Raw genomic sequence first — 24489 nt, 5'->3', positions numbered from 1 at the left:
CATGTGCTTGCCAAAAAATGAAGGGAAAGAACCTCTGGAGGTCACCTGGTCCAACATACTGCCCAATGCAGGACAATTCTGAAATCAGACCAGGTTGCTCTGTGAGTCATACCCACAACCATTCAGGGCAACCTATTCTAGAGTTTGCCCACAAATGCCAGACTACACTGCCAAATGTTTTTCTGATGCAGTAAATAACTGTAATTCCATTTGCGAATATTTTTAAAGCTCTTAAGGGATACAAATTATACATTGGTACATCAGTTCCAATATAATGAACAGTATTAATTCCATTTCCATGTTAAAACTGTGGTTTCTATTGAAAAGAAATATTTCATCAGTTGCCTGCTGTTACTTTTACATAATTTAACATTTGTATGAAAGACCAATATCCACACTTATGGGGTGCACATTCTATACCTAATTTATCCTTAGTCTCCACAATGTGCAGTGATTGTGTTAAGATGATTAATCTTTTCAAAATAATAATAAATTTTATAAAAAGAGGTAAACTAATTTTTCACTGATGCAGAAGTACTGTAAGTTTTTGTTGTGCTACGACCTTACTAGGATCTTTTTATTTTGTTCTTGCTGCTTTTAAACTCTTCTACTCTGACTCACTGCAAACTTGCACAAACATCTGTAGATGACTGAAGGGGGGGTGTCAAACAGAAGCAAAACATGGAAAGGGAAATACCTTCAGCCTTTACTAGCACAAAATTTTATTCACAAGATCAAAACTTCAGAGTCTGCTCATCTCACTTCTCTCTTTCATAAATTCATCTGAGTATCAGACCACCAAAACTGACAAGTGTCAGCCAAATACTGCCTCAATCACATCGTATCATGAACCATTGCATTCTCTGAAATATATTGACATTTTCACATGAAAATCAAATATATCTCAACCAAACAGGTGAACTGAAATACAGTAATGCACTAATGTGTTTCTCTGAAACAGAACAGGAAACACAGATTTTGTAAAATTTTGTTTGCTTGTTTTTATTTTAATAAATTATTTTTTATAAAGACAGTTATTTATCACATAGACTCTCTGCCCACTCTCCTCTCTTCCAACTCAATATCTGATTTCTATTACCGGGTATATTCTTAGGGTATTTTTACAGCAGATCCAAAGGTCTTAACACTGGAGGTAAAAAATTTGTCCCTAAATTGCCTCACTTGAACCTTGATGTAAACAAGCTTTGTAAACAGCAGCAGGAAGCTTATTTATGCTTCTTGATTAGCTCAGACTTCTATGACTTCAGTCCAGACATTCTTCAAAAGACAATACAACACACATTATTAGAATGGGCGCTTTGAAAGATTTTACTATCCCAATATTCCTTTTTACCTTCATCATCAAGTGATGGCCAGCTGATTCACAACCAAAGGAAATATTTCAAGGAGAAATGGAAAAGTAATGCCCTTTGGGTACATCCCAACCGGAAAAGTGCAGTTTCTGAATGCTTCCAACCTCCTGAGTTGCTACACACTATAAGGAAGTAAAACTTAAGTACTGCTTCCATCTCTCAATGCTGACTTATGGATCAGCTGGTCCAAAAGAGACGTATGAGCTGTTATGGTCAGGACTACAGTTCAGGTGACCATATGACCAGGGTATACGCTCATACTTCCCTTTAGATGCAACTATTCTCTAGTCAGGACCCTTTAAGCTTCTTGTCCTTCAAAATTTTTTACAAGTATCCAATCATCTCATGTTTAAAGTTAAGAACTAAGTTATTATGTAATCGAAATTTCCATCAGGACATCACCATTGTCAAGGCCACATGAAACCTTTCATGGTATCTGAAAGGTACCTGATACGTGCATTGTCAATGTAAGATCAGCGTTAAACATTTCTGCAAGTCTTAAACAGATGGGTACTTATCACACCAAAGTAAAAAGAGGGCATTCAAAGTTCTAATACCAGCCATTTCACAAAACTTCAAATACAGTATTACAAAATAGCTATTTATGAGAGTTTATTCTCAAAAGATCTGTTAGAAACCTATTACCTCAATAAGGAATGACCTACTACCTCAGTAAGTTCTGCCACAAGAAGGGTTTCAAAATACTGCCATCCCTCAACATCAGACACCTGCAGTGAAAGTGTTTCAAGAACTTCAGGCAGCTGGAGGAAGCTGCTTAACTAACTAGGACACCAGCCAAAATCAGAATTAAAAAAAAAATTATTAAATTGATTAAATGAATAACCATAAATGTTGATCATGGGAATTTTACTTCAGGGCCTTTTTTTGAGTTTGTTGATGTTTCTCTTTTTAAATACTCCTTATATATTTTTTAAAATACTAACCACATTAGGCACCACAACTTTGACCAGAAAGAAGATACCTTATAATTTTTCTGCAAAACCTAGCTAAAAAAACAAAAACAAACAAAAAACCCACATGAAATATCAAATCTAGGAGGTTCTAAGAGTTTTGCATTAAAAATCCCTAACTGTTCTACATTTCTCCTCCAAGCTCATTTTTCTTGCCAAAATCTTGCCTGGAAAAATAATGTTATGATGTCTTTCCTGCATAAGCCAACAGGCCAGCCAGGTCCTGAATGCAAATCAGCAACCTGCTACAGCACACAAGCCTGTGGCTCATTTTACACCATTGTAAGTCATGCCAGCAAGTGAGCCAGAACAACAACCACATAAGCAAACAAGAAGAAAAGCAAGAACCAAAAACCCAAATCCGTAACACCATAATTTCTTTTGCTATCATCAAGTCATTCACCTTCTAGACCATAGGAACATTAATTTAGCTAACAGCTGTTTCATCAACAACCCCTTAGCAAACTTCAAATTTTAGTTCACTATCTTTCTCTCCAGGAGCAGATATAAAATGAGAGCCTCGGGGTTATTAGTAACTGAGAAAAAAAAACAAACCCACAAAACAAAGAGAAAGAATATGCAGAGTTCAGAAACTTGAACATATCATATTTTCACAGTATATTAATCCTGCATATTAAACCTTAGTTGCTGCAGGAGTAAAGCACTGACCAGGCTAGCCTGACTAGAAGACTTCTGGTATTTGTATACTTTCCTGCATCCCATAATATCTCTAGTCATTTAAACAGTATTTCAGGAATGTCCTGTACAGGCCTCAGATAATTATTCACATCCACAGCATGCTACTACTCACTAGAATGACTGCAAATGTGTTAGCAGTTCATCTCAAATATTGCAATACTCACAACACGACAAGAAGAGGTTTTTATTCCTTGTCAGACTGCTGCCTTGCCTTGCATTGCATTCTCTTATGTATGCCCATTTACTCCTCAATGCTTCAGCCAAATATATTTTAAATACTTTATACTTGCATTCCAAATGATCCTTCCTCTCGCAGTAACCCACTAAAGCACCACCTCAGCCTGCCACTTCTAAATAGAACATAGCTGTGAACTACAAAAGAATGTGGAAAATATGAAAAGCTTTGATAAAACTCCTACTAAGCAGGAACATTACAAGATGAAAATACAGAAGAAAAGACCTTGATTTCTGGGGTTTCTCCACGTCTACATTCCAAACCAATTAATTAATTAATCCATAAATTAAAGGGGACACTGTAACTTACTTCAGAAGGGTGAGACTGGGGAAATTCAAGTCAGACCCTCAGAGATCACATCATCTGAGCAGTATCCTGTTTTCGTAATCTTATTCCAACCCTATGGACATTCCAAAGCCAGTTTTATCAGTTTATCACTGTTCATTCTGGAATTTAATACTGAATAGTTTTGTGCCTTAAACTCATACCATAACTTATTTTGCAAATCTTTCTGAGAAAAGTCCATAGCACTCCAAACTAGAATTCATTTCCACTATACAATTCCATCCAAACTAAAAAGGGGGAAGTGCAAGTCTTTGCACTTCACACTAGAAGTCTCAAGCAACAAAAGACAAAAAACCATTTGGGTCAGATCCTGCAGACAGTAAAACTTTCCATTACTGGGAATGCAACTAAAATAAACATCAGAAAAAACAGTCACAAACAACATTTGCAATTTAGAATTTATCACAATTTACTGCACATGATGATGACATGTTAAGACAGCAGTAACAGAATCAACTGAAAAAGACCTGATTTTTTTTTTTTGGTGTGTGTGTGTGTGTGTGTGTAACATGTGACTACACTGAATACACATTGTACAGGTCTTGGGAATAAGGGGATCAGATTTGAATGGACAGTGGGCTTAAGTACACATGGGAGTACATTTCCAAGAGTACACAAAAAGCATAATTAAGTCACATAGAGCCCTTACACAGACTCTGACTCCTGTCACAGTTTTAACAATAAATTAAGTAATGTGTTAATACATTTCTACTGAGAAAACACTTCCTATATGAAATAAGCTACTGCTAAACTTCTGAAGTGTCCTGAGTTTCACACAGAATGCTTGCCATCTCTCTTAAAAAATAATTAAAAAATGAAAGTACATTGTTTTGTGCTCTACCAAGAAACAATGTATACAGAGATACCTCAACCTGGGTATTTACAGCTCAACCTAGGACAGATAAAATGTCTTAAAATCTAAATCACATCCCAAGTAACAACACACACATGACAACAGAAACACACTTGAGTGGTAGATAATCAATCTATGAAACAAAAATATCACTTCGATCAAAGGAAACTTTGTATCACAAGCATCTCTTACAAACCCACCAAAGACTAAATAATAAGTAAAACAAACTTCATAAGCAGTAGTGACCACAGATTATTTCACAGAAGCAAACTCCATTAGATGCTACTACATGTTCTACTTTTCCCATTGCCTTTCCAAAACCAAGAAAAACATCCAAATATTCCCTCTCTAGTTAATCTCCCAATTATTTCAGCCTTACTGCACTATAAACCATTGACAACTGGTCTCTGCTGCATACTTTGAGAAGCCAAACCTGCAACCCCTTGGTCAAGCTCTGCATCAGTCAGGCTACAGTCAGAATCGTTCATGAACATGAAACAAACCACAGGATGAGACTGCAATCACTTGCTAAGTAACAGCATTTTAAAAATACAGGTAATTTGCTAATAACAGTATTTCAAAAATCTACCACATCTGAATCACATCCCCGTCTCTGACACAAACTGGTTTTTAATCAACAAATTTTGCACAAGGTTACTTCTAAATGGAATTAAGTCTTCATAGAGATATTTTGTTAATATTGGTGAAGAAGCAAAAAGTTGTAAGTTTACATGGACATTTTTTGAATAATCAAGAAAATGTGCACTAAGAATGACAGGACTGGGCTTTGAATAAGAGCACTCCTTGTCGACCAGATCATCATGGCCTCTCATGAGATAGATATTTCTGGGCTCCACTGAAGTTTAACCATTAATGGTACTAGACAAAGGAAAGGAAACATCCCATTGTTTCCCCATCAAGAATAAATAAATGTGATTCCCTGGCAATTTTCTGCAGTCCACCACAGACAACAAGCAATGTTAAAATGCCCACTTTTTTGGCCTAAGTGGGTCATACCTCCTCTTCTAGAAGCATTAAGAGAATGATCTAGCAAATACCCTGCCCTAGAGAGTGACAGGCAGAAGAGACTAGAATTGTTCCTGCACAGTATGACACCAATAAAAACGCTGCCATACAGCTATACAACATGGGACCACCTGTGCTTTGGTCAAACCCTTCTTGATAAAATGCTACTAAGACATATGCCTGCCACACAGCTAAAAGGCAGGCAACATCCCTCACGCATTGGGCATATTTTCTGCCATATGGCATGATGTGCTTGTACACAATTTGCAGACTATCAGAAGTTCATCTGCCACATGGTTAAAAACAGCTACATTCCCAGTCAAGACATTCCCAGCTCCATGAGGGAGTTAAGTTCTTATGAGCAAAGGGCCAGACATTGAATCAGAGTAAGAATTCTTCACTGGTCAGACCTGTAACCCTTAAGATAAGCTTATCTGGACAAGACTGCAGTTTAGCACTTGAAAGTATTTTAAAAAGGAACAACAGGTGTGTCAAGCACTATTCCTTCATTAACAACAGGAGGAAGTTGCTAATATAAAAATTGTCCTCACAGAGTGTAGTTAAAATACAGATTCTTCTAGATCTTACCGCTACACCAAAAGTAAAAGGATTTCTATTTCTAGACACTGAAAGCATGATTACCAGATCAATCAGCATATTACAGAAGGCATTCCAGTAGGTTGTTCTTCCCGGGTTTCAAATAAAGATTGAAGTTTTATTTCATGAATTGAAGAAAATAGCACAGACGTATCAAAGCAGGTCCAACTTGAAATAGTGTGCTGCACACAGCAAGAGTATATACATAAATTTGAGTTTGCTGTCCCAAGACAATATGTCTTTACATACCCACACAATTACTTTAAATACAATATGTATTCAGAGTTGATGAGATAAAGTTGCCTTTCTTCAAGTATAAACAGTATCCCAGTTCAAAGGACAGCATCTGATCTTGTTTTATAAGATGCAAATGATTGTTTCAGCCGACAGAACACACTGATGGACTGCCTCTAGCCCACAAGTCCTAACCAGCAAAAAAATTCCAAAAGCAAATTAGCTTTTAGAAAGTACACTTAAACAATGGGGGAAAGCAATCTCTCTCCCAGGACGCTCTTTTAAAAATAAGAGTCAGAGACTGACTCCATCAGGTAGGAACTTCACCATTATTAATGGTTTTGCACAGAAAAAGTCTCTGGGAAGAGCAATAGTACTCATCAATACCCAATATGTGCTATTTAAACAGACCCAAACCCTACAGCAACAAGGTAAACCCCTTCAAATTACTCAAGAAATGCAAACGGAAAACTATAAGTACTGTATAACTCCCCTTTTCAGCCACTAGCTGCTTCTTCCAAATGAAGAAGTCAATCTGTCCATACAGATGATGACCTCAAATGCATGAAGACAAATGGCTCCAGTTTGCTTCACACAACAAAACATTCAAAATCTTGAATTACACCATCATTCTGGTGAGACACTTTGCAGCAGAGCATAAAACATATTTTATGAATAATTAGGAACAAAATGCAAAGTCAAAGGATTTCTTATCTACTTTCATACACAGTAGAAATTAGCTATTCATAAGCATATTGTCAACAGCAGCACATTCCAAAAAAACAGCTTCTAGTTCAGCAACCATACAATGACAAAATTTCTCTTCAACGCAAGCTTCACAGCAGCAAATATTTAAAAGGTCAGTAAAAAGTTCTGTACCATCATAAAGGCTTCTTGGTGACAGAAGACATATTTAGGACCAGGACATCTGTGACAGTTTTACTGCTGGCTCACCCAGCAAAGATGAACACAAAGACATGCACAAGCAAGCAATGGACACAAAAGAAATAGACACCTAAGACAATAGTTCCATGGCAACTAGGAGTGATCTGCATCTTGATTTCTTCAGCACCATTCTCCCTTTTTGCTCCCAGCTCTGGACTTGCCTCCTGGCTCACACTAGCACTAGTATCCAGTCAGTGACAAAACATGCTGGTTCTGCTGGAAAAGGACCCTAAAAACAAGGGGGTTCATTTTCGCCAAGTCATCTCCTGAGGTCAGTTTTGGTGGCAGAAGGAAGACATGTAAGCAGAACCATGACAGTCTGGATTCAGTAGACTGCATTACCCTCCTGCAACAGTTTTCTACTTCCCTTCCAGGCTTAAATTCTGAGAACTTAAACACCACAGCATAAGAGTTGTGGAATGGTAGCATCATGTCTATTCATGCCTTTCTGAAAATGTATCACTATGGATCACATATGTAAATATGCTTATCCATTTTCAATCTTTTCCATTACTTCCAGGAGCAGTAGTCCAGTTTTCAGTCATCTGTATGATATATAAATCTCAAATACCTATAAAAAGTTTTTTAGGCTAAAAAGAAAAAGGTAGCAAGAAATCCAAAACAAAACCTTTTTCACAAAATGCAACTTATCTCTTGATGTCACAAACATTAGTAAGTGGAAGTAGAGAAATCCTCTTATTCTAATAACTTAGCATCACTATGTTCAAAGCACAGAATTTTAACCAAACAGTTGAAGACCAGCTATTTAACTAGAGAAAAATCAAGAACTCCTAATGTAATCCATACAGATCTCTAAAGTTATTTATAACTTTTCATATTTGAGCTACATATTGACTCTCACTGTTTTCTTCATGAGTACAACTTCTCATTACGTCTTACATTGTGCATGACAACTACCGTAACACTATATTATAGGTCAAGAGAGGTTTTAATCAAAATAGCTCTAGTAGGCAAGTACTACAGACATAGATCTGGATAAACCACAGTCTATGTGACTTGTCCCACTTTACATACCAGGTCACAATTCTTGGCTGTGACCAGCAGTACACACTGCACACATAAGCAAATACACTGCAGCATTTCCTGACTTGTTAACTTCACATGCTCTGAGATGAAAGACACAGTGCAGCCCTATCACTCCCAGAGAAATAAAGAATAAAAGCGTTATCTCAGAGTTACTATAGCCATTTTCACTAATGCTAAAATCAACAACACACAGCCCCATGCAAATGACAGACTGGTTAAAAACCCCACATACACAATCACTTTGTATTTTCACACTGTCTGATGCTATCACAGCTATACCAGCACTCCAATATTAGAATTGTACTTTACACTGGATAAACAAATGAAGATGTCAGAACTTCAAACACAGCTAGTTTCTCATTGCATGTTCAGTACTCGCATCATGGGTTTTATTTTGAATAAATATAGATCAATTAAGTAAAAGCAGTCCTCAACCAGTCACTGAAATCAGAATGAGATACTAGACAGTTTCACAGGGAACACATACATATTTCTGAGCAGACAAGGAGGCAGGAATAATTTTGTGGAATTGGGATAAAAACCAGCAAATGATACTACAGGATGAAATAGGGAAGAAAAAGATATTTTGAGAAAAAAATTGTTGCCCTATCTCCCTACAGGATTACCGCAAGCTGACACCTTGGAGCATCACCAAAGAATTCTCTACTGATTTTTCAAAAGAGCAAGCTGACCATTTCTTATTAAGACTCGGATGTCATAAGGTACGTTGAAACAATCATTTAGCAGCTCCACACCATCAAAAACATAAAAGCCTCACTTCCCCCACAGTTACTAGCAGACAAGGGAAGGGAAGATAGAAAGGGAATGAGAAATTATGAGAGAAACCAGTGATGGTTTACCATTAAATTCATTCTTAGCAAGCAGCAGCCTAAAGAAAGAACTTACCAGGTAGTTGCTGTAGTGGTATTTTAAATCACCAATGTCGAGGTTAGCACTTAAAACAGAATTAAGATCAATCCCTTTCAAACTGCAATGACTAACACTTATTTTTTGTTCATCTGTCACAGTACAGTTTTCTTACACGCAAGAAAGAATCAATCCAAATGTATTTTCCAATCTCTGATGATGCCTCTCATCATGCTATTCCATTATTTCCCTCTAATTTGCTACCTTTAACGCACCCAGTGTCTTATATGTCTCCTATGACTGAAAGTCTTTTACCACGCAACCCTGAGCTACAGAAGTGTCCAGAAAAGAGATGGGATGAAAATCCCCCCACTCAAATAACTTCACTATCTTCAGCCCTCACAGTCTCTACTGTTCACAGGACAAGAAAAAGCAAGTTCCAGTGAAAAGGTAAGGAATAAACTGCCCTTCTTTTCTAAGGAAAAAGGGCAAGCAACATTTAATTGCTGAAATCTTGTAAATGTTTTAATTTGGACAAATCTAGCACAAATTACAGATCCCCATGCTAAAAACTGTAGTGTTTTCACCTCCCCAAAAGATGAAAGCAGCAATGGAAAACTGCATTCCCTATTCACAAAGAAAACTCTTTCACAATCTCTCAACTCATAAAGTTCTGTGGTTTCTGCATATCCAATGCTTCTCAAGCATTTTCTTGGTTATACAGTTAGCAAGTATCTGGAAGCATTTTAGCAAAAGTATACTATGAACTATTTCAAATGTACAAATGTATTTTAAACAGATTTTAGTCCTCAGTGGAAAGCAAAGTGAGAACAGAAAGGATAGTTTTGTTTTCATAGCAGCTCATTCCTTACCACTGACAGGAGTGCAGATAAAGGTTTAAATGAAGATCACTTGCAGCTTCAGAATTTGTGATGTAGAACTCATTTTAGACAAGCTATAAAAAAATGTCCCATCTGTTTTGAGTCAATGATGATCAGCAGCGTGCACTGGACTATTTATTGCGTAGAAACCAAGATATGAGAAGCTCGGCATTCATGGTAAGAAAACCAAGCATTATCCAACTGCTGAAAAGTTCAGGTGACCGAGATTCCCATCTCCCATTTCACTCCTCATTGGTATCTTACTCTGTTGGTTCCACTACAGAATATAACATGAGGCCTACTTAAAATGAATGAGGGAAAAAAAGGAAAATTTTCCTTTTCAAATTCCTGTCCCATCCCAAGCCCTTATTAACTGACTGTCAGAAAAAAAACCCCAAAACAAATCAATACCTTACCATAACTCAGTATCCCAAGAACTTGGAAGAGTTTCAAGGGAACTTCAAAAAAAAAGTATGCATTCCTCTAACCCTTTCACCCCTTTTCATCTGCTTCACCCTCTTCAGTCCACAGTTGTCTTTTTATATTTTTGTCAAGTAGTAGCAGGATACAATTGATACTTTGGGCTATTTCTCTTCTTACAGTAAGCCAGTTCCAGAAGAAGTGTCATGACCAGCAAGTTCTCAGTTTGCTGTAGCTTGAGGGAGTCATAATCAAAGAAATCACATGTATACATTTAGTGAGGGAAAATGTTACTACAACTCTCACATTCTTGCCTTTATGTTTCTCTTTCTCATTATATACCTTAAGTGCCCTCTCCTTTGGGCCACCAGCCTTCAAAACAAATGAACATAGAACAGTAAGTGTTTGGAGAGAAAAAAAATCACTGTTGAACAGTGCAAAACATTAAAAACCCTTGAGCTTCCACAACATTCCTAAGACACAAGCTACGTCACTACTGCCCTTGACAGTGTGAGATTCTCTTAACATCAGTGGGATTACTCAAATACATAAAGTGGGCAAAACTGAAAACTGAGCCCCAAGCTTGAAGCTGATTTAAGTTTTTTTTCACAGCTGTACACAAGGCTATAATCATATTAACAGACCTGCACCATCTAAGCAGTAACAAATACATGTACGATCAGAACAATCTAGAAAAGAACATGAGAAAAAATATTAAAATAACCAACAAGCACAATTTCCTAGGGCAAAATCCCTTTTTGTTTGTTTCGCGTGACTGACACAGGTTAACAACTATTTTAAACATGACACTTCTGAAAAAGGTCTTTATAATCCATAATGAGGGCTAAGGAAGTAAAGTCTCAGGACTTGGTTTCTCTTTCACCTGTAATATATTAATGAAACAATATTTATCCTATCCCTATAGGATAGCAAACACACAAGTGTTCCTTCACTGTCTACTCTGTAATGAGAGTGACGACTCAAATTTTAACATCAAATATGAATACTCTTGAACTTTTCAGGACTACAGAATGTATCAAAAAATTGAATTAGTAGTATACTCATTGAGGCACTGTTATAACAAGTACACTCAATATCACATTTTGCTTTACCTCAATCTTCTATTCTGCTTTGAAAACACACATTTAAGGTCTAAAACTAAACAAAACTTCATATCCACCATTTCTAGGGTCAGTAAAGACAGAAGTTTTATACTGCCTGCATTAAAAAAAAAAAAAACCAGCCGAGAAGGCCAGGTGTAATAAATAACATTGTCCCCTATACCTTATCACCTCACTAATATTTACGAGGTAATTAACATGTTGTGAAGTACAGAGGAATTTAAGCATGAGGTTTGCTACTACTGGAATTTGCTGTTATAGCAAGTAAGACTGAGCAGCAGGCCTTACACAGCACATGATGCTCGTCAAAACTTTCCTGTGCAACTTACAGGCAGCAAGCTCCGTCACAACTACCTTTTCTAATTTCACCCGAGAAATATAAACCAAGGCCTTCATTTATAATTCAGTGCTGCTTGTGCCATAAATTTATAATGTCTTTTAATTTTTTGGGTTTTTTTTTTAATAATCAGACTGCGCTGTTTTCAATTGCAACACCGTATTTCATCATATACGTAAAGTTTTGGAGTTTAATTACTTTTCAGCACCACTTCGGACAAAACGTACGTTTTGCAATAGTTCTCTTGTGTGCCTGTGATGCAGCTACTAACAACAGTCATCGCAGCCGACCCACAGAGCCAGCATCCCTGTCCAGCCGGCAGAGCTGCCTGGGTACGCCGGGGCGAGCAGCCTTCGCTTAGGGTACCTCGCTGGCCCGAGCAGCTCCAGAGGAGTTTTGCAGAGCTCAGCGCCGGGAGGGACAGCGAACGCGCAGCGCTGCGGCCGGCGGGGCTGAGCGGAGTGCGGCTCGCTGAGGCCTAGCGAGCGCACGAGGCCTGGGCAGCGCGGCTCGCCCGCCGGCAGCCCCGCACAGCGCTCCGGGCGGGCCGGGCCAGCGGGGCCACACGGGCGGGCCCGGCGCCCGGGATGCTCCGCCAGCCAGCAGCGAGGGAGAGGCGGCACCGCTCTGCAGCGCCCGGGCCAGAGGGAGGGCGAGGAGCCAGCGCCTCCGGCTTCGGAGGGACTCGCAAACTTTGGGACACGTCGGGAACTCCCCAAATGCCAGCGACCCCCGGCCGCTGCGGGAGGAAATCTACAGGCGTCTCCCTCCCTCCCCGCCCCAACACTAACTCACGCCACGGGCTCAGGAACGAGGCTGTACCCGTGCCGCTGGGAAGGAGGGCACGGGGTGCCCGGCTGCAGGCAGAGCCTTCTCCCGCTCCCCCGTCCCCGTGCCGAGAGGAGATCCTCCGCCGCCCCCCGCCCGTCCCTCCGTGCCGGGGCTGCCCCGCTCCTAGCCCACCCCCGCCCGGGCCTCGCCGCCTCCCTGCCCGCGCACCACCTGTCCCGGGGGTCGATCCAGCTGGTCTGCTTAGTGTTGTGGTCGATGTAGAAGACTTTGCCGTCGTAATCCCTCGCCTCCTCCCAGCCATCGGGTAAGGGAAGCTGCCCATTCCCCTCTTTCCTAGGCATGGTCGGGCGGCGGGGGTAGCTGCTCCATAGGGACAGAAAGAAAGACGGGAAGCGGGAAAAGCCCCGACCCGGGCCGGGGAAGGGGCCGGGAGCGGGGGCTCGCGGGAGTCCAGGGAAGCCCTTGGCGCGGCCGGCTCTCAGTCCACCATGCCCGGGCTGCCGCCTCGCCCGCGCCGCGGCGGGTCAGGGCTGCCGGCGGAGCCCAGCTGCCGTCTGGGCGCGGGGAGCCCGGCTGAGCCCCGGGCGGCTGCGGCCGCCGCTCATTAGCATGAGATTAGCATCCATCTCATCTGCATGCACATTCCTCCCGCCGCATTCCTCAGGGTTAACCCTGGCCGCGCTGCCCGCCGGGTCGGGCAGGCCCCGGCCGCGGATCCGGCACGGGCAGCGTCCGGCGGGGCAGCGCGGAGGGCAGGACGGCGGGCGGGAGCCGGGAAAGGCTGCCAGAGGGGGCCGCCTGCTTCCATAGAGCTTTTCCCGGGGGCTCGCCCGGCGTGGCGGCAGGAGACAGCTCCCCGCGGAGGACAGCCGCTCCCGGGCGCTCCGGCCGCGGCCGCGCAGCCTGGCGGGGCAGCTGGTGGGGCCGGGAGCCCCGCGGTCACTGCCGCCCCGCGGAGGACAGCAGCGCCCCGGCATGACGGGCACCGGCGCGTCCCATTCTTTGTCTGCAAACTTGCCGCGGCCCTGCATCGGGTGGCGCAGGAGACTTCGCCGTGGGGCATGCCCTGGCCCTGGGAGCGCGGGGAACGCGCCCCGGCAAAAGGCAGCTTTGCCACTGCCTCCATGCCCTGAGTCGCGGCGGTGTCGAGTTCCCTCTTCGAGCCGCTCAGGTCCCGCTAAGCTCACTTCACATCCTTGTGAGCTCTCGCTAAACTCCAGTAAGGCTCGAGGGTTCCTAAGAAGAACCTTGATTTAAAATACTTGAGTTCAACATTTAAATACAAAAGAGAACTCTTTCTTAACCATGGAAGTACCTAAACTTAGTGTCTTTGGTTTTGGTTTTGTGTGTTTGTTTGCTTTGGTTATTTTTTAACAGAAGCACCAGTGAAGAATGTGTGTACACCATGTGTGCTCTGGACTGCTGTGGCCTGAAAAGCAAGCAGCTATGTCACATTAAGTATGGAAACCAGGTGTGAGTTACTGAGTGTTTCGTATTTGCCACAGAAGAGTACCCCAGGCTGGTTACCATGGTTCAGCTGATAGAAGGTAATTTAATGAGCTCTATTAATTTGCATGTGTATCTGATTCCCAAGATCTGGCACCAGAAGTAGAACATCTATGGGGGAATATAACTCTTTAGTTTAACGGTTAGAACTCCTAGATAACTCAAGTCCCTATTTCCTAGAATGTTTTATTTCTTTTCATTTAAAGTTACTGGCTTTAAGTAACAAGATTTTCCTGGGAGAGGAAGTCTTGAACCCAGAGCTGTCCTTTTTTTTTTTTTTTTTTTTTTGTCTGTTTGTCTTCTCCATTAATCTTTCTAGTATTCAGCTCTGTGAATTAATCTTTTGAGGCAATTTACAGTTATAAAGTACTGGACTTGTTCAGTGCATAACAAGTTTTTGGATTCCACTTAAGAGGCCACATGTCTGACAAGCATTGAAGTAACTAGTTTACAGCTATCTAAGTCCTACTGTTGGATCTGTTCCTAAATAGAAAAATGTACCAGCAAGATATTACTTAAATTTAGATAATTGCCATTCTGGTACAGATAAGATCTGCATTATTTTAGTCATTCTACTTATTTTATTCTGTAACTTTGTCTCCAAATGACCCATACACCTCCCTCCTCCAAACTCTCTTGAAGATTTTGACATCTGTTGTACTAAGGTAAATTGCAGTGAAACTACATACATGAAGTAAGGTCCTGGTAGTTAACAGTGGACAAAACCTGAGCTGTTCTAACTTCTGGATATCCATAAGAGTTGAGCCACTTAGGGAATGCAATAGGATCATTGCTTATTAAAGAGAGAGATGCATTTATTTTCATTGAGAATATTAAGTTTCAATGAGCTGATTGGTTTATAAGGGCCAGTTTTCTTGTCTATCAGTAAAAAATAAAATCCCTACTTTTACTAAATATTTAATTTGTGTCCTTTTAAACAATCTACTCAATTTTATAATTTGTCATCCTACAGTGAGAAACTACATGTGGCAGTTGTGGTACAGAATAAACTGAATTTCCTCATCCCTTTTTAAGTTCAGTTTGCATTATCAATAAGACATTTTGTTATGTAAGGTGATAAAAAGCTATAGTGGATATACTTTTCTTTCTGAAACCAGCTGCCAGTTACTTATCTTTGGCATTAACCAGGGGCTTTTGTAACAATACAGCCTTTTTCATCCTGAAAAAGAAGGCCTGTTACACAGCAGCACTACTGTACGCCTAGTCTCTAAATAATTCACGTAAAAGAAAGCATAAGATTAGAAAATCTGTAATACCGAGACAAAACTGATAGATAATTTGTGCCAATACTTCCTCTGAAAGTAGTCATGGCACCTGAGGTAATACTCAGTTCCTACTCTCTGTCACCACCAGGGCAACCAGACCCACACCTTTGATTATTGGTCAGATAAGATCCACATGGATGTGGATCTGATTTATAACAATCTTTACCAATGTAATACTTCTCATCAGAAGACATCAATATTTTAATTTGCACAAATAAATTGAAATTGCAGTTCTTAAATTTTAGAAATAAATATACTAAAATCATTGCTTAATTGTCTAATTTTTATATATATGCTTATGTGTATATATACAGATGTGCTTACACTGAAGTATAAACTGCTGCATGGTGTTAGGCTCTCACCTTCCTCCCTCTATTTTCCATTGTTTGAGCACTTCGTTGTGTTTGCATCCATAGTTAGAGTCTGCAGTTCAGAAGGACAGGTTAGGACTACATAGGCATGACAGTATTTAAAGTCAGACAGACAAAAAGTAGGTGTTATTTGTGTAAATAGACCTTTAGTATTGTGAGTAAGAACATACAGCATTTTGAAGGACTGCTATTGTACAAAACGGGATCCAGTTATCTTCTTCAGGTGTTGACCTTTTGCAATTTGGACTAGTAGAAAATAATTTCTTCCCCTACTCTTTAATATTTTTTTTCATATGTCTAATGATTCTTTTTTGCCTAAAATATGCTGTAAATTCTAACTAAAGGTAGTTTTTCAAGTATACCTCCTGCATCTCAACTGATAACCTGCCTGGCATGTTGTGCTGACATTGTCAGCTGACAGCATACCACAGATTGTTTGGCTCAATTGCAAACGACAGCATAGTTCAGAAGATGTAAGCATGCTTTATCCAAAACACAGAAGGCTGCATATGAAGGAGGTATCCAAAAGCACAGAACAACATAGCTATGGCATGACTTAAGTACCTATAAGTAGGTATGATAAATAACAAGCTACAGTCAATGAAAAGGAGCTAACCATTGTGGTGGGTTTTTGGTTTTTTGTGTTTTGTTGTGGTTTGGTGTTTGGGTGTGTTTGGGTGGTGGTGGTGGGGGGGTTTGTGTTGGGTGTTTTGTTTTTTTGTGTTGGTTTTTTTGTGGAACTGGTGCCTTCATTACTCTGCTAGCTGCTCAACAGCGACAAACCATTCCTATTTTTTGCTTTGCATATGCATGTTTAACTAACCTGAAGAAATTCCCATAGTCAGTTGTACATAGCTAAAGGACTGAGGTGAAGGGAATTGGAATCATAACTATTTTGTGTCAGCTAGAAGAAAAAAAAGTCTATGTGAAAATTCAGAACACAAGTGTGGAAATGGCCATATCCAGAAAGGAGGACTTCAAAGGCATATGCTTGTCTCCTGTCACATAACAAGAAACATATGCACTCCAGTCTTTACCAATGTAGTTAATCTTCTGATACTCTCTGCTTGCTTCTTTCGCAATAAGTCTGTTCCTGGGACTGACTGTGATCAAAAAAGGTGTGTTTGTACCTTGTCTTTCCCTAATAGGAGACTCCCTTAATTTGATGATCCACTAGAGTGTCATTCCTGGTGAAATTTACACCTGTTATAGCTCTAACTTGTACTATCCACAGATGGCTTTGTAACAGGAGCTGCAGCAGTCTCCCTGAAAATCTCCATAGTTCAGCTTTCACTGCTTCCACACAGAATTTGAGTACAGAATGAATTATGAAGTATGGTAACGAAATTAATTTCTAGAAGGATCTGACAAAAATGTTTGAAAATACATATTGGTTATGTTGGGGTTTTTTTAAACACTTAAATCGCCATGTATTTACTATGAGTCTGACTTCCATCACATGTAGCTACTGTAGAACTCTAAAAAATGATCACTATCTTCAGCATTATGGATGTTTATTTAACAACAGTGAATTTTATCTGACAGCTATGTTTTCAAAGAAAAAAGCCCACACCAAAATATTTTCCCTTATTCAGTGAGATATTTAGTTTTAAAAAATGTTTTAAAAGTGCTGTAAAGAAAAACTGTACATGCATGAAGGAGGAAAGGCGGAGGAATGCTGCTTTTACTGTTGTCAGCTTCTGTTGCATGTATACATCTGAAAGTAAAAGATCTTTGAATAATATTGTTTCTGGTTGAATATATGATGAAGCTCTGCAGAATCGATGGAGCCAGATAATGTTTATGCTCATCTAGCTTTTCTTGTTATTCCAAAGCCTGCTCTCTCCACTTAGATTCAGTTGGACAGCTTGCTGCTTAGACAGTTCTACAAAGATTGCCCAGATTATCAGTGAAAAAAGACTATACCAGGTTCTGCTTCAAATGAATATTTACTAGCTTTTTTCCCATAACTTTGGCCTTTTTTTTTTTTTTTTTTGCATTCAGGCATGCATAGGAGAAAGTACTGAGCATGTTTTGAGTCAAGACATACTATAAATCTGAAAGTAAGTGCAGAGAATGATTTTAAATTATTGTTAGCCTGATTGAAAGTTTAGAGTAGAAAATGAAAAATTTAGAATGAAAATGATGTGATATGAGCTTTGCCTCAAAGTTAGCTATGGAAATGTGAGCAATGTTTTCATGGTAAAATCTTCTCAGACTCACCCCAAGCCACTCATTAAACTGACTTAACATTCGATTCTGTTAAGTCTGATTCATACTGCTGAAATTTCTGTGGACAAAGAAGAAAGAAAATAGAATATTTTGGTTGTTCCAAAACCCCTAGGATTGATGAGGTCCACATTAGTGTCTGATGCATATTCCCAAAAAATTCTTCTTGCAGTCTTGGTATTACATCTTCCATAGTAACAGTCTCATTGCATTTTTTGTGTATTTCTAATACTTGAACACACATTTAGGTTTCCTACATTTCATCCTATCTGTGGAATTACACTGTCTATTCACTGCTGTCTAATGGCTTTGGAAAACCCCAAAGCATGTATGGTTAGCCAGGAAGGTTCCCAAGAGCCTGGTCTTCTCTTTTGGCCTCATGTAAGAGAGAAGCTGGCCAGCAACAGAAGGTTACTGCTTATTGGCATGAAGCGAAGAATGGAGGAATTTCTCAATAACAGCTCCTTTGGCAGTGAGCAGCAGTTAATTTATTCAAGTATTTAAGATGCTTTATTGTTTGTTGGTTTGGGTTGTTTGTTTTTGGTGGGGTGGTGGTGTGGGGTGGTGTGTTTGTGTGTTGTTTGGGGTGTGTTGTTTTGGTGTTGTGTTTTTTTTGTGTATCCATGTGCATTCAGAAACACTGTGCAGTGAATGAAGTAGGCTGGACTAATACAGTATTTAACACCTGCATTACAAAAGTAAAAGCGGTTCTCTGACTGATAGAAAGGCTTAGGGAACCTTTCTTCTAACAAATGAAAAATTATATTTTAAATGCAAAGAAGTATGTACTTGCCAAACTCTAACATGGAAAAAGTACTACTTTTCTCCTTTACCCACTTTTGATCTCTTCTTTCCCCTCAAAAAATACAGTTTCTTTGCATCAGTCCAAATTATTTTGATGTCTGGCCCAGCCGACAACAATCCTATCTTATTGCTAAGTGAGGCTAAAAACCATGCTGCAAAATAAAATCAGTCTGTGTGAATTTATAGCAAAAATGGGACTGATTCATTAATACCAAGATTTAGCACTTCTAGACTGCTAGAGATGTTGCTGAATTGTATGAATCATTCCATGGCAATTTTCATTCTAGTCTGGTTATCCAAAACCTGGAATCCCAATGTTTGCACTTTTTGGAGGATTGAAACAATTTGAAGAACACAGCATGACGCGATTATGTCCACCTTGCAGTGGTCATCAGAAAAAGAATCGTGTTAGGTGACATGATGGAGTAAAAAATATCTATATGAAATGGGATAGGTATTAGAATGTTGGGTGCTTCCAGCTTCTGAACTGAATCTATTGAATTGAATTATGTAATTTTTATTATTTCAATATGTAGTCTCAGAAGTGCTTTGGATAAGCTTTCTTATCACAAGGAAAACATTATAATTAATACAAAAATTCCTTTTTTTGGTATCGTGTTCCCAGGTAAAATATGTATAAAAGTTATCAATTCCATATGGTCAAGCATGTTTTATGAAATGCTTGTGTCCACATGTAAGATACATAGCAATATTTCAACAGTTCTCTCCTTTGAATTTCTTTGTGGAAAAACGTAACAAAAGTATAAAATTTAGTTAGCTGTACTTGTGTGTTCATAAATGAAATGCACTGATAAAGAAACAACCTCCTACAGCATTGAAAGATTACGTTGAACAAGAATTAAAAAAATATTTTGTATCTAGCCAAAGTCTGCAAAATTTAAGTATGAAATAATGCATAATCCTTGGAGTATGAAATGTCAGACCTGTTGCTGATAATCAGCCCTTCTGTAAAGGAGAAAAGGATACATAGTTGATGCTTATATCTAAGGAATCACAGGATTAGGGGATGAGGGAGGTTGGAAGGGCTTCGTCTGGAGGTCATCCTGTTCAACCTGATTGCTCAGGGTCACCTAGAGATGATTGTCCAGGATCATGTCCAGGCATTTTTTCTGTTATCTCCAAGGATGGAGATTACTCAGCCTCTCATGGCGACCTGCTCCACTGCTTGGTCACCCTCAAAGGAAAAAGGTGTTTCATAATGTTCAGAGGGAAACTCCTTGTCTCAGTTTGTACCTATTGCCTCTGATCCTGTCACTGGGCACCACTGAAAAGAGCTTGGCTCCATCATTTTGGCATCCTCCCTTCAGGTATTTATATACATTCATGAGATACAGCTGAGCCTTCTCTTCACCAGGCACAACAGTACCACTCTCTCAGCCTTTACTGATATGTGAGGTACTCCAGTCCCTTAATCAGCCTTGTTGGTGCTTTGCTGGACCCTTGCACAGGAAAGCCCAGAACTGGACCCATCATGCCAGATGTGGCCTCACCAGTTCTAAGTAGAGGGTAAGGATCACTTTCCTCAATCACCTCGTATCACTAAGAATCACCCTAGCCTGGAGTGTGTACTGGTACATGAGGTTATTTTGCCCCAGGTATAGGACCTTGCATTTTTCTTTGTTGAACTTCATGAGATTCCCATTTGCCTATTTCTCCATATCTTTAAAGGGTACAAAAGCTTGCCACATAATTCAAACATACCAAAGCAAAGAAACTGCTAAACTGCAAACTGGCTTCTTGAACTTTTGGCCGGAGGTGCCCCTGTAAGCAAGCGACTGGATGTTTGGAATCAGTGGTGCTTTCCCTTTAGTCTCAATAGACAATTAGAACAAATGATAAACTCTCAAGATTGTGGTCTCTGCAGCTGTCAGTGGTGTTGCAGACATCACTCAGAAAAGACTTTGGTTCTTCTACAGAAGGATTTATACATGACTATACAACTCAATATGTCACCTTCAGCAATTGAAACAAATAAAAGTGGGGGAGGTTAATATGAAGAAGAAAAATTGTGTTTTCAAATACTAGTTCTCTGATCACTTAACATTGACACCTTTTTTCCCAAACATAAATGTGGCAGAAGTACAATACTCTCACGCAGCAGTGTGCTTCCCACTCCAGGAATGCAGAAGTTTGGGCATTTCTTTTAGATTGCAGAATTAGGCCTTCCACTCCTAGGAAATAAAGTGGAGCATATCTTCAAAAATGTAGTGGAATGAGGTACAGCTTCCATCTAGTTTCATCCGCTATTCTCAAACTGAGATTCACGGTAATTTTGGATCTATCACTGATGATGACTGTGCTCCCCAGTGTCTACAGTCATACCTATATGAACCTTAGTACTCCCTTCTCTGGGTGATGTCCACACCGCCACTTCTTGGAAGGGACACGTAAGGGCTGTAGTGTCTGTTGCTGTGCACAGGCAGCAAAGGCCCACGCTGCCAACAGTGACATCTGCTGGTAGAGTCAGTGGCTGGGGTTGCCATTCAAACCGTTCCACTCAGCCAGAAAAAGAGGGTCAAAGCCAAAACAGGAGTGCTTAGCCTGGGTTCTGCTTGGGAAGGGCTCTGCGTGAAGGGAGATATGCTGCACGTCCTGCAGTGGCCTCAAAACAGCACCAAGAGCCACATTAGCAGTTTTATCCTGTGAGAGCTGGAAGAAGATTCTGTGATTCCACAGAGTTGAAGAAGAGTTTGGGCAATGCCCTCAGATGCATAATGTGATTCTTGGGGTTGTCCTGAGCAGGGTCAGGATCTGGAGTCGATCCTTGCAAGACCCTTCCAACTCAGCTTATTCTATGACTCTAAGAAGCAGCAACTGGAGATTGAGAGCTGTTGACACCCCTGCAATTGGTGTGCCTTCTACACCATTTTCAGGGACTGAACTGTTGGCAAGCTACATGTAACATCATTAATCACAAGTGCCAGAATGCTGTTAAGAGAAAACAAAGATCTGTCCAGCTAAATACAGATTTTAAAAATTTTAGATGGTTTTCACAGGTCATGGGCAAGTTAACAAGCTTTTATTTTGGGAAGAGGAGGCAAAGAAATACCCTGAGGCAAGGAAGAAGAAGATAATGAGTTGTTTATGAAAAGAGGTTTTCTTGAATCAAATAAATCCTTAAAGGAAATCATGTTTCAGAAAAACAAAAATCTCAAAAATAATATTATAAAAATCTCAAAAGCACATGTATGCACATTTTGTGTCCACGATACAACATGAAAGAGTAATGCTTATATGTAGTTATCTTTAAGAGTTCTTTTTTGATGTATCAGTATAAATGAAGAAAAACTGAAAATAGATAAAACTTTTCCGCTGTAGTGAACTTGCAGTGCTGCTCCTGCTCGTTATCCTGTAAGGCAAGAAAGAAAAAGTAGTGGTATGCTACCTTTTAGTGCAGCAGAGTTTAACCTTCATTCACAGTATTCCACAACTGTGGAATATGCTTCTCCAGCAGTCTCATTTTAACAATATATTCTAATCCATTAAACTGACTCTGGTGAGCTTGCAGTGAACCATGACGTTTCCAAATCAAAGTAAAATTCATAAAACCCAAACAGACTGCAGAGCTAAAATTCTTTTTCATAACCTTTCACTTATTTACAGAGGATTCATATGTTTAAATATGCAAAACCATCATGACAGAATAATTAAGATGTTTTGTTGTGTCATATTTTTTGAAACTATGCCAAATGCTGAACTGATGGACCTGCAGAAAACTAAGAAATAGCAAAAGGAAATAAAACCAAAGCCAAGCAATGATGGATGAAAGACAAAGTGTAATGAGCATGTCAAAACTTTGTTTTTCTCTGCTGCTGTACCTAACAGTCGATACTTCTGCAGCACCAAGTGAAGTCCTGTTAGTCCAATGATTTCAGTTCTTAACCTGATGCCATATTCCAAATGGCATCCAACCTGGATATGGGACAACCAGTGTCAGTTCCAGGGTATGACAGGGCTTCTTCATTTCTGCAAAGTCTCGCTTTTCCTGACCAATGCTGGGATATAATCTGCATGGATTGTTACATGTGGTTTCTGAAATGTGAGATTATCTCAATATGTAGTTAGTCTGACTCATATTTTTAATGTGTACCTATAAAAGCAAATTCTTCTGGGACAAGTCACAGGAGCAGGCTTTCTTGAAAGCAAACATATAGCAATTAGGAAGAAAAACTACATTGCTAAACTAAGCAAGGATAATGGAATACCAAATCAAATAGGAAGGTTGCCTTCAAATGATTCCAAGAAACCCAAAGAGTTGAATGTTAGTAAGTGCTGAATTTTTAATTGAAGGTAGTCAAGCAGGGGATTTTTGCATCCTCTTCAGGATTTCTTTTAATTAACTTATACCAGAATTAAGCATAACTATAGCATTTCCATCTCAGAATTCTTCACTCTTGTATTTTATCAGATATGTTTAAATCTCATCCTGAAAAAGTGGAAATGAGTATTTCTATTTTGCAAGTGTACATAATCTGATCAAATAACTTCCTTATTTCTTCTTTGGTAAATCTTCATTGTAAAGCCCACTTCCCAGTCACTTAATCATTTTCATTTCTCTCTTCTGACTCCACTCCAGTTAAAGGAGCTCTTTTCTTTGTCAGAAACAGAGCTAACTCCCTGTCAGTAGTCATACTAATGCCAGATATAAAGATAGGTAGCATCTATCCACCTCTGCTGTAGTCTTCTTTTTTTTTTTTTTTGCCGTAGACTGGATTAACTCCTTCTGTTACGGCAGCTCATTGGGACAAACTTGTGTCTGAGAATTGCTGCTGTGACTGAGGCTCTTCTTCTGAGACAGATTCCCAGGACTAAGGGCACCTTCCTCTACTGATAACCTGCATACTTGTTCCCTAGCTAACACTTCTTTTTTTTCCTATTGAACTCCTATTGTTTACTTTTGTCATCATATTCCAAAGCTCAGCCCATTCCGGTGCCATCTCCCACTTTTTCACAATTTATTGTCAGAACAGGAAGCATTTTATTAGCATCATTTATTACTACTTAATATGCCATTTGCCAAGCTACAAGACAGAAATATTTCTTGACTGTGTCTGCTTTTTTTTTTTCTTTCTACATTATGTCTAATTCTGTTGTTGCTATCCGTGAATGGACCAATACCACTTGTGATACCAGAATGTGTGAAACTAAACTACACAAAGTCAAAATACAGGGCTCAAAGTAGACCTGTTTTTTTGAGCTCTGAGGCCGTCAGAATTATTCTGAGGAAGCTGACATACATTTTAAGGTTTTCCAAGCATGGATTTGTATATACTTTTATTTTACTTGAGTCCAGTTTTATTTAAATATTGTAGCATTAAAAATAATTTTCAAAAAGGATTCTTATTCTTTTTCCACAATTTTTAGTATAATCCTAACACCAGCCACTAATCTTAAAATCCATAAACTTTCTCCAGAAATGCCCCCCCATTTTCTATGATTTTTTTAAAATAAGGGCTAATAGTTATAGTGATAACAACAAAAATATCATTAAGACCTTACTTCAGCCCTACTGCTCTTGCTTTATGTCAT

General features: G+C 39.6%; 2 protein-coding genes across 3 annotated transcripts in view; one reads left to right on the top strand and one right to left on the bottom strand.

Annotated features, from left to right (window-relative positions):
- The window catches only part of WWC2 (WW and C2 domain containing 2), a 95432-nt gene extending 82148 nt beyond the window's left edge, over positions 1–13284 (bottom strand). The window contains exon 1 of one of the 2 annotated variants that reach the window (XM_085058737.1): positions 12954–13284. In XM_085058737.1, the coding sequence (XP_084914863.1) occupies positions 12954–13084 (131 nt within the window). In that variant the 5' untranslated portion in view covers positions 13085–13284. Of the gene's footprint in view, positions 1–12178; positions 12462–12953 lie in introns of those variants that run through there. The other variant, XM_085058738.1, reaches the window with a different exon arrangement.
- DCTD (dCMP deaminase) overlaps positions 12911–24489 on the top strand; it is a 57942-nt gene continuing 46363 nt past the window's right edge. The window contains exons 1-2 of the mRNA XM_085058742.1: positions 12911–13047; positions 14121–14214. Coding sequence (XP_084914868.1) covers positions 14204–14214 — 11 coding nt within the window. The 5' untranslated portion in view covers positions 12911–13047; positions 14121–14203. The remainder of the gene's footprint in view (positions 13048–14120; positions 14215–24489) is intronic.

The sequence above is a fragment of the Lichenostomus cassidix genome, chromosome 4 (genome assembly GCF_008360975.1).
Source record: "Lichenostomus cassidix isolate B80296 chromosome 4, HeHo_3.0, whole genome shotgun sequence".
In the NCBI taxonomy this organism is placed as follows: domain Eukaryota; kingdom Metazoa; phylum Chordata; class Aves; order Passeriformes; family Meliphagidae; genus Lichenostomus; species Lichenostomus cassidix.
Note: the sequence above shows the minus strand (reverse complement) of the source record. Positions and strands in the feature narration are given on the sequence as shown.